Source organism: Bison bison, unplaced genomic scaffold (assembly GCF_000754665.1).
Source record: "Bison bison bison isolate TAMUID 2011002044 unplaced genomic scaffold, Bison_UMD1.0 scf7180017864309, whole genome shotgun sequence".
Classification (NCBI taxonomy): domain Eukaryota; kingdom Metazoa; phylum Chordata; class Mammalia; order Artiodactyla; family Bovidae; genus Bison; species Bison bison.
Window position 1 is genome coordinate 7,369,746 of NW_011494881.1, and position 10,365 is coordinate 7,380,110.

At 37.8% G+C, this 10,365-nt stretch overlaps 1 protein-coding gene across 2 annotated transcripts in view; it reads right to left on the minus strand.

The window, feature by feature from the left end:
* CFAP70 (cilia and flagella associated protein 70) overlaps positions 1 to 10,365 on the minus strand; it is an 84,181-nt gene that overhangs the window by 54,750 nt on the left and 19,066 nt on the right. For both annotated transcript variants that reach the window (XM_010852279.1, XM_010852280.1), the window contains 2 exons: positions 9,349 to 9,443; positions 5,705 to 5,804 (listed from right to left, as the gene is read on the minus strand). In XM_010852279.1, the coding sequence (XP_010850581.1) occupies positions 5,705 to 5,804; positions 9,349 to 9,443 (195 nt within the window). The remainder of the gene's footprint in view (positions 1 to 5,704; positions 5,805 to 9,348; positions 9,444 to 10,365) is intronic.

Here is a 10,365-nt window from a genome sequence, read left to right on the forward strand (position 1 = left end):
GGGAGGAGGGAGGAGGGTTCAGGATGGGGAACACATGTATACCTGTGGTGGATTCATTTTGATATATGGCAGAACCAATACAATATTGTAAAGCTAAAAAACAAAATAAAATATTAAAAAAAAAAGAAAATAAAAAAAATGAAATTTTGCAAAAAAACAACAATAACAAAAGCTTAACAGAAATCAGACTGTGGCCTTAGCTTTAGTTCACAGGTTCATGTAAATGAAAAGAGCCTTACAAATCATCTGGACCAGTGATGACAAACAGGATTTAACTTGTGCTTAAATTCTGATATCATTGGAGGTGTTTTAGAATACTGGGTTGACAAAGATTCGACGTCCTTATCTGGATTCAAAAGGAAAGAATATTTTGATTGATCAGTAATATCTGCCATGGATGAAGGTGGATGAATGACAGTCTGTCATCATGTATTTGTCAACCCTAACCTCATCTACATTCTCATTACAAAGATGAAGAACATGTCAGTAAATATATGTTAACACAATTTTTAATGGTTGTATGGTTTGCCATAGAAAACATTTACAAGGAAAAAATCAATTAAATGAAGGAAAACACATTTAATTTCTACAAGGTTAAAAGTAATCTCTTTGATTTTGCTGATTATAACAATATCAAAGGACTTCCCTGGTGGTACAATGGATAAAAACTCACCTGCCAACGCAGGGGACATGGATTTGATCCCTGGTCCAGGAAGATCCCACATGCCATGGAGCAATTAAGCCCATGAGCCACAACTATCGAGCCCGTGTACTGCAGCTACTGAACCCCGTACACCTACAGCCTGTACTTTGCAATGAGAAGCCCACAACTACAGAGTCGTCCCCACTCACCACAACTAGAGAAAGCCCTTGCTCAGCAATGAATATGCAGCATAACCAAAAAAAAAAAGAAAACAAGACAAAAACAATAATCGGAAATTAGACTTAAAGTCCTGTCTTCATATGATAGCATTACGTTGTTTTAGAAATCATATCCCTGATGAATATAAATTTCAAAATCCTCAACAAAATATCAGGAAACTAAATTCAACAATACATTAAAAGAATTGTACACTATGACCAACTGGGATTTAATACAGGGATATATGAATGGGTTCAGTTCAGTTCAGTTGCTCAGTCGTGTCCAACTCTTTGTGAGCCCATGGACTGCAGCAAGCCAGACTTCCCTCTCTATCACTAACTCCTGGAGCTTTATATTCACAAATCAATCAATGCAATATACTATATTAACAAACTGAAGAATAAAAATCATATTTGCAAACTAGATGCAGAAAAAGCATTTGATAAAATTCAACATCCATTTATGATTAAAAACCCTCAAGAAAGTGGGTATAGAGGAAATGCATCTCAACATCATATAGGCCATATATGACAAATCCAAAGCCAACATCATCCTCAAAGGTAAGAAGCTGAAAGTATTTCCTCTGAGATCAAGAACAAGACAAGGATGCTCACTCTTACCACTTTTATTCAGCATAGTATTAGAAGTCTTAGGCACAGCACTTAGAAAACAAAAAGAAAAAAAAAAGGAATCCAAATTGGAAAGGAAGAAGTAATAAAGCTGCCACTGTTTGCAGACATGGTATTGTATATAGAAAATCCTAAAGATGCCTCCCAAAACTACTAGAACTAATAAATGAATTCAATAAATTTTCAGGATATAAAATCAATTATCAGAAATCCACTGTATTTCTACATACTAACAATGAATTATCAGAAAGAAGAATTAAGAAAACACTCCCATTTAAAAATGCATCAAAAAGAATAAAATATCTAGAAATAAATATAAGTAAGGTAGCAAAAGACTCGTACTCTGAAAAGTACAAGATACTAAGGAAAGAAACTGAAGATGACACAAACAAATGTAAAAATATACCATGCTTATGGATTAAAAGAATTAATATTGTTAAAATACTACTCTCCAGGCACTAAAGATTCAATGCAATGCCTATCAAAATATCAAGGGCATTTTTCACAGAACTAAAACAAATAATTCTAAAATTTGCCAAAAAGGAGGCTCTAAAGGCTCTAAAAGGAGCCACAAAAGACTCTGAATAACCAAAACAATCTCAACAAAGAAGAACAAAGCTGAAGATATCATGCTCCCTGATTTCAACTATACTACAAAGCTAGAGTCGGAGAAGGCAATGGCACCCCACTCCAGTACTCTTGCCCGGAAAATCCCATGGACGGAGGAGCCTGGTAGGCCGCAGTCCATGAGGTTGCTGAGGGTCGGACACGACTGAGCGACTTCACTTTCACTTTTCACTTTCATGCATTGGAGAAGGAAATGGCAACCCACTCCACTGTTCTTGCCTGGAGAATCCCAAGGACGGGGGACCCTGGTGGCTGCCATCTATGGGGTTGCACAGAGTCGGACCCGACTGAAGCGACTTAGCAGCAGCAGCAGCAGCACAAAGCTAGGGTAATAAAGACAGTACGGTACTGGCACAAAAACACACATAGATCAATGGAACAGGATAGAGAGTAAAGAAATAACACTCATATGGTCAATTAATTTATAACATAGGAAAGAAGAATACACAATGAAAAATACAGCCTCCTCAATAAATGGTGATGGGAAAACTGGACAAGCAAAAGAATCAGCTGGCCTACTTTCTCAAAATGTACACAAGACTAAACTCAAAATGGATAAAAGACTTAAATGTAACACCTGAAACCATAAAACTTCTAGAGAGAAACAGAGGCAATACACTCTTTGGCAGCAGTATTTATTGGATGTGACTCCTCAGGCAAGGGAAACAAAAGTAAAAATAAACTGGACTATATCAATCTAAAACGTTTTTACACAGGAAAAGAAACTATGAGCAAAACGAAAAGGCCACTTACTAAATGGGAGAAAATATTTGCAAACTATATATTCAAAATGGGGTTAATATCCAACAAGTACAAAGAACTCATACAACACAACCTAAAAAAAAACCCCAAACACCTGGATTTAAAACTGGGCAGAAGTTGTTCATAGGCATTTTTCCAGAGAAGGCATACAGATGACCAACAGGTATGTGAAAAGATGTTCAATATCAAGCACCATCAGGGGAATGCAAATCAAAACCACAACGAAACATCATCTCACACCTGTAAGAAAGCATGCACGTGTGCTCAGCCGTGTCCAGCATTTTGTGACCCCATGGAGTGTAGCTCACCAGGGTCCTCTATCCACGGGACTGTCCAGGCAAAGAAGCTAGAGTGGGTTGCCATTTCCTCCTCCAGAGGATCTTCCCAACCCACGGATTGAACCTGTGTCTTCTGTCTTGGCAGGCAGATTCTTTACCAGTGAGCCATGTGGGAAGCCCCCTGTCAGAATGGCTGCCATCAAAAGATGATAAGCACTGGCAAGGATGTGGAGAAAAGGGAAGTCTCTTCTCAGTACAACAGTACAACAATGTACTGTTGATGGGATTATAAATTGGTGAGCCATTATGGAAAACGCTAGGGAGGTTCCACAGAAAATTAAAAATATACCTGCCATCTGATCTGGCATTTTCACTTTGGCATATTTACCTGAAGAAAACAATATCACTAACTGGAAAAGAAATATGCACTTCAATATTCATCACAGGATTATGTAAAATAGATATGGAAGTGACCTAAGTGTCTATCAATAGATAAAGAAAGGGCTTCCCTGGTGGCTCAGTAGTAAAGAATCCATCTGACAAAGCAGGAGACATGGGTTCCATCCCTGGTACAGAAGATTCCACATGCCACGGGGCAACTAAGCCCAAGTGCCAAAACTACTGGGCCTGTGCTCCAGAGCCCGGGAGCCACAACTACTGTGCCCGCGTGCCACAGCTGCTGAAGCCCACACGCTCTAGAGCTCACGCTCTGCAACAAGCAGTGCAATGAGAAGCTTATGCGCTTCAACTGGAGCCTAGTATCCACACAGCGCAGCTAGAGAAAAGCCCATGTAGCAACGAAGACCCAGCAAAGCCAAAAATAAATATATACCTTTATTTAAAAAGATAAAAAGACAAAGAAGATGTGGCATATGTATATGTGTGTGTGTATGTGTGTGTATATATACACACACACATACAATGGAATATTCAGTTCAGTTCAGTTGCTCACTCGTGTCCGACTATTTGTGACCCCATGAATCGCAGCACGCCAGGCCTCCCTGTCCATCACCAACTCCCGGAGTTCACTCAGACTCACGTCCATCGAGTCAGTGATGCCATCCAGCCATCTCACCATCTGTTGTCCCCTTCTCCTCTTGCCCTCAATCTCTCCCAGCATCAGAGTCTTTTCCAATGAGTCAACTCTTCACATGAGGTGGCCAAAGTACTGGAGTTTCCACTTTAGCATCATTCCTTCCAAAGAAAATCCCAGGGCTGATCTCCTTCAGAATGGACTGGTTGGATCTCCTTGCAGTCCAAGGGACTCTCAAGAGTCTTCTCCAACACCACAGTTCAAAAGCATCAATTCTTCGGTGCTCAGCCTTCTTCACAGTCCAACTCTCACATCCATACATGACCACAGGAAAAACCATAGCCTTGACTAGACAGACCTTTATTGGCAAAGTAATGTCTCTGCTTTTGAATATTACTCAGCCATAAAAAAGAAATCTTGCCATTTGTGACAACATGGATGGATCTAGAAAGTATTACGCTAAGTGAAATAAGCCAGACACAGAAAGACAAATACCACATCATCTCACTTATATGTGGAATCAAAAAGAAAGAATAAAACAAAACAAAAACAGAGAAAAATGGGTAGTTGCCCGAAGGGAGCGGTGATTGAGTGGGTGAGAGAAAACAAGTGAAGGAGATTAAGAGGTCCACACAACCAGTTATGTAATATACGTCACAGAGATATACTGTAATAATACACAACATAAGGAATGTGGTCAATATTACTGTAATAACTTTACATGGGGACAGATGGCTACTAGACTCACCATGGTGAACACTTCATAATGTATGTAAGTGTCAAATCATTATATAGTACACCTGAAAAACTAACGATATTGTGCAACAACTATATTTCAATTTTTTTAAAGACAGGTCTTTTGCAGTAGACATTTATTGACCTTATTCCTGTGGTTTTCTTCTTCAGCAGGATAGGAAGCAACTGTTGGCATAGTCAGTGGAATGAATTGGAAATAGAGTCATTCGGACACATGCATTTATTTTTATCATAAACAAACAAAAAACAGTAGAGAACTTGTTCCAGGCTCATCAAAGCTATATCTTTTCAGAGTAGTAGCACACCTATGAAAATTAGCAGGCTAAAACATTTTAAGTAGGTCAGTCTAAAATAAATTTGGAAAGATGTATTAGGTTGAACCATACAGCCAATATTTAGCTACTTTTGATGTATTCAAAGGCTATTTCATAGTTTTACTTGTGGTAAAACTATAACAGAGGGCTAAAGGGAAATAGGATATCTGAGAATAAAGCCTAAATAACTTTTAGTGGACAACAGGGAACTAGGGCTACCAGTCATTCTGATTTGCTAGGAACAAGGGAGTCTCCTGACACATGAGACTTGCAGCACTAAAACTGGGAAATTATTAATATTAAGCAAATTAGGATGAGCTGGCTACCCTAGGGAACAGCCACACGGTTCACATTTTCCTTTGGTATCAGAATTAGAAGCAGAGTAACAGGCTGGGTCTGACATAGCATTTCTTCTACAATTATTTTTAAGTGAACAAATTTACCTTTTCGAATTTAGCAGATTTCCCTTTGGGCACAGCAACCAGAGGAACCCTTGTGATCTCTACAGGCCAAAATCGGCAATCAGCAATTCGTTTCTGAAAGCTGCAAATCAAGAATCAGCCCATTAGCATTATATGCAAAAATGAGGTTAGTATAATTAAGGTTAAAATGAAGTATTCCTGGAGAAGGAAATGGCAACCCACTCCAGTATTCTTGCCTGGTAAATCCCATGGACAGAGGAGCCTGGTAGGCTACAGTCCATGGGGTCGTAAAAAAAAAAAAGAAGAAGAAAAAAAAAAAATGAAGTATTCCTCCCTTTAAAAGTAACTGAATACTTATATGCAAAAATTCTTATTCGGTATGTGAACTTTTAAAACCTTCTCATAGTTATAAAATTCCAAAAATAATTATCCTATATTGCTAGGAGAAGCAAATTATAGTTTTTGAGAGCAGTTTGACAATACGAATCAAAAGTCTTTAAAATGTTCATAGTCCTTGACCCAGAAATTCTACTTCTAGCGATTAATTCTAAAGAAATAATCAAACAAGTACGCACAAAGTACAAAATACATTTATTTCTACTGTGAAAGTAATCCCAGTAGGACTTCCAGTGTCACCCTGGACACATAAAGAGCTTGAAAGCTGTCATTCTTGTCTTCACAACAAGAAAAAAGCTGTTCAAATAAAAAACCAATGACTTTTCTTAGATCCACCTAAGAATTAAGTTCATACGGCAAACCACCACCTTGAAATATAGAGAAACAAGCAAGTACAAAGAAGCATAGCTAAGATTAGCTTACAGGCGTCAGAAGCCACTAGAGCCAGTTGAACTGGTAGAAACACTTTAAAGATAATTGTGAAAAACTGCTGGAGACTGAGAATGAACTAACCAGAGAGTTAAAAACTGGATGCCCACTCTTAGGGAGTCTCTATACTTTCTTGGGATTTAAATCAAGGAGTTCCATCAGATTCTTATGGTGAAAACAGAAGAAAAATTATCTTAGGGAGAAAGAAGGGAAAAGTAACTGTATTACAATATGTCCAGAGTGGTCTCTGTAATAAAGGCCTGCTCTATAAGGGAAACTACATCAGAGTTTTATTTGACCCAGGGAAAGGGCAATTAGACAACTCTAGCCCTATTTGTGGCACCCCACTCCAGTACTCTTGCCTGGAAAATCCCATGGATGGAGGAGCCTGGAAGGCTGCAGTCCATGGGGTTGCTAGAGTCGGACACGACTGGGCGACTTCACTTTCACTTTTCACTTTCAGGCACTGGAGAAGGAAATGGCAACCCACTCCAGTGTTCTTGCCTGGAGAATCCCAGGGACGGCGGAGCCTGGTGGGCTGCCGTCTATGGGGTCGCACAGAGTCGGACACAACTGAAGCGACTTAGTAGTAGTAGTAGTAGCCCTATTTAGCCTTCCTCTCTCACATGAGAAGAGGAAGAAAAAAAGATACACTTATGAAGTCACAACCTCGGGACTCAAACTCATTAAAATACTGAGATTTAATCACAGGATTATAGAAAACTTCCTTTCCCCAACACTTTACCACCATTCAACAGGATCCAGTATAATAACAGTGAATTATAAGTGAGAATCTTCAAACACAAACCCTATTTGGGAAAAAGCTCTGAGCATACCCAGAGACAATAGGGAAGGAGTAAAAGGACGCTGAAGCCTCTAGCGCTCACAGCTATTGAAAGAATTAAATACAGCCTACCTCCCAATCGGGTTAACATAAAACCTCACCCGGAAAACCCAATCACCACATTTCTTATTGCCCAAAACATAATGTCCAGCCTTCAAAAGAAAAAAACTACAAGAAATGCTAAAAGGCAAGAAAAATACCATCTGAAGAGGCAAAGCTATCGTGTGAACTAGACTCAGATATGACACAGATTTTCAAATTATCAGGTAGATAATTTAAAATAATTGATTAATATGATAAGAGCTCTAATGGAATAAGTAGAAAACATGTAAGAACAGATGGGTAATATAAATAGAGAGATGGAAATTCTAAGAAAGAATCAAAAGGAAACGTTGGAAACCAAAAACACTAACAAAAAAGAAAAATTAATTTGATGGGCTTATCAACAGACTGGACATAAACTGAGGAAAAAAATCTGTGATCTTGAAGCTACTGAGCCAATAAAAATTTTCTAAACTGAAACAGAAAGGAGAAAAAAGTTTTTAAATCACAAAAGAATATCTAAGAAATGTGGGACAATTACAAAAGGTATATAGGAATACCAGAAGGGGAAAAAAGTGAGAAAGAAGCAGAAGAAATATTTGAGTCACAATGGCTGCAAATTTTACCAAATTAATGACAGATACCACAGATCGAGAAAGCTGAGAGCACCAAGCACAATATATATATATACAAAATCTACACCTAGGTATATCATATTCAAATTGTAGAAAGCCAAAGAGAAAGAAAATCTTGAAGTCAGAGAAAAAAAAAACTTACCTATAGAGGAACAAGGATAAGAATTATCTTGGATTTTCTTTCAGAAATCATGCAAGCAAGAAGAGAATGATGTGTAATACTTACAATTCTGAAAGAAACAAACTACCAACTTAGAATTCTGTATCTACTGGAATTATCCTTCAAAGATGAAGGAAAGATAAGACTTTTAGTCAAACAAAAATGGAAACAAGTTGTGGCCAGTAAACCTGTCATGCAAGAAATGCTAAAAGTCTTCACAGAAAAAGATATGAGGTGGGTCAGAAAATATGGATCCATATAAAGGCAGGAAGAGAATCAGAATGAAAAAGATTTAGGTAAAATAAATTTAAATTTTTTTCTTACTTTTAATTAGTCAAATAGATAACTGTTCAAAGTAATAATAGCAAAAAATATATCCTTAATGAAGTATCAGCAAATCAAACAATGTACATTTATATTATACACTACAATCAAGTTGGGTATATAGAACTCTGAAATATGTAATCAATTTTTCCAAAATTCTAAAACTGTTCTAAAAATAGCCTATTAATTAAAAAAGATATATATTTTCATTCAGATAATACATACATTGATAATCCTTTATTTCTCACTTCTCCCTAATCACTAGGTCAACCAGAGATTGACAGGTAACCACACAAAACTGTGTCATGTTCTGCTTTAGTAAATAAATCCTGATCTGGTATGGATGACAATGTGTCCAACAAAACCACTCTTTCCTAAGTCTCTTTTTCTTCGAGAGATGGGCAATGAGATGAAGGAAGGTTCTACAAAAAGGGCTAATACAGCCCTCATGTTTCCTTTTTTAATCCATGAGCAGTTGCCTCTTCCAACTTTCTGCCAGGAATGTGACCATGCAGGCTAGAGAGCCAATGAGCCATCTTGACCCATGAGATAACCTTGTGTATGGAATGCACACATCAAAGAAGGCAGAGCAAAGAGAAAGAGGCTGCATACCTAATAGTACCTAGAGCCACCACACATACTAGGTCTGACCTTCTTTTATATGAAAGAGAAGAATCCACATGGTTAAACCACCATCACTAGAAGCCTGCTATTAATACGTGTGGTAGAAGAGACTCTCAGATCACCTTAACTCAATTGTAAATAAACAAAAGTATAATAAAACATTTCTTCCCACAGTCCCTATTGGTTAGACATACTCCCTCCCTCTTCCTACCTGACCACTGCAGGAGGATCAAGGTAGCAGCGACTTTCCAAGTCCCAAGTAATCCTTTTCTTCATGCATTCCGCTTGGTTCCTAAATTCCCTATCCTATAAAATCATAAGACAGAGACTTTTATTCTCTCAGTATGGCATGGTTGCCTCCAGCTCCATCTGAGGGCATTCTTTTAATGGATTTGATCATAATAGTTTTATTACTACTACTATTACTACTTTAAGTATGACTACTACTAAAAACACTAACACCATCTTAAAGTTTTGAGTACTTTAGTACACAGAATAAATTACTTATATTATCCTTTTTTCAATCCAATACTAACTGCCAAACATTCATTCACATAACCTCAATCAGTGATTCTAAACCCTGAATGTATATTAGAACTATCTGGAAGCTTTTAAAAACAAAAAATCAAAACTTGGGCATTGGTATTACTTTATTTATTTATTTTAAATTTTATTTTATTTAACTTTACAATATTGTATTGGTTTTGCCATATATCAAAATGAATCTGCCACGGGTATACATGTGTTCCCCATCCTGAACCCTCCTCCCTCCTCCCTCCCCATACCGTCCCTCTGGGTCGTCCCAGTGCACCAGCCCCAAGCATCCAGTATCGTGCATTGAACCTGGACTGGAGACTCGTTTCATATATGATATTATACATATTTCAATGCCATTCTCCCAAATCATCCCACCCTCTCCCTCTCCCACAGAGTCCAAAAGACTGTTCTATACATCAGTGTCTCTTTTGCTGTCTTGTATACAGGGTTATTGTTACCATCTTTCTAAATTCCATATATATGCGTTACTATACTCTATTGGTGTTTTTCTTTCTGGCTTACTTCACTCTGTATAATAGGCTCCAGTTTCATCCACCTCATTAGAACTAATTCAAATGTATTCTTTTTAATGGCTGAGTAATACTCCATTGTCTATATGTACCACAGCTTTCTTATCCATTCATCTGCTGATGGACATCTAGGTTGCTTCCACGTCCTGGCTATTATAAAC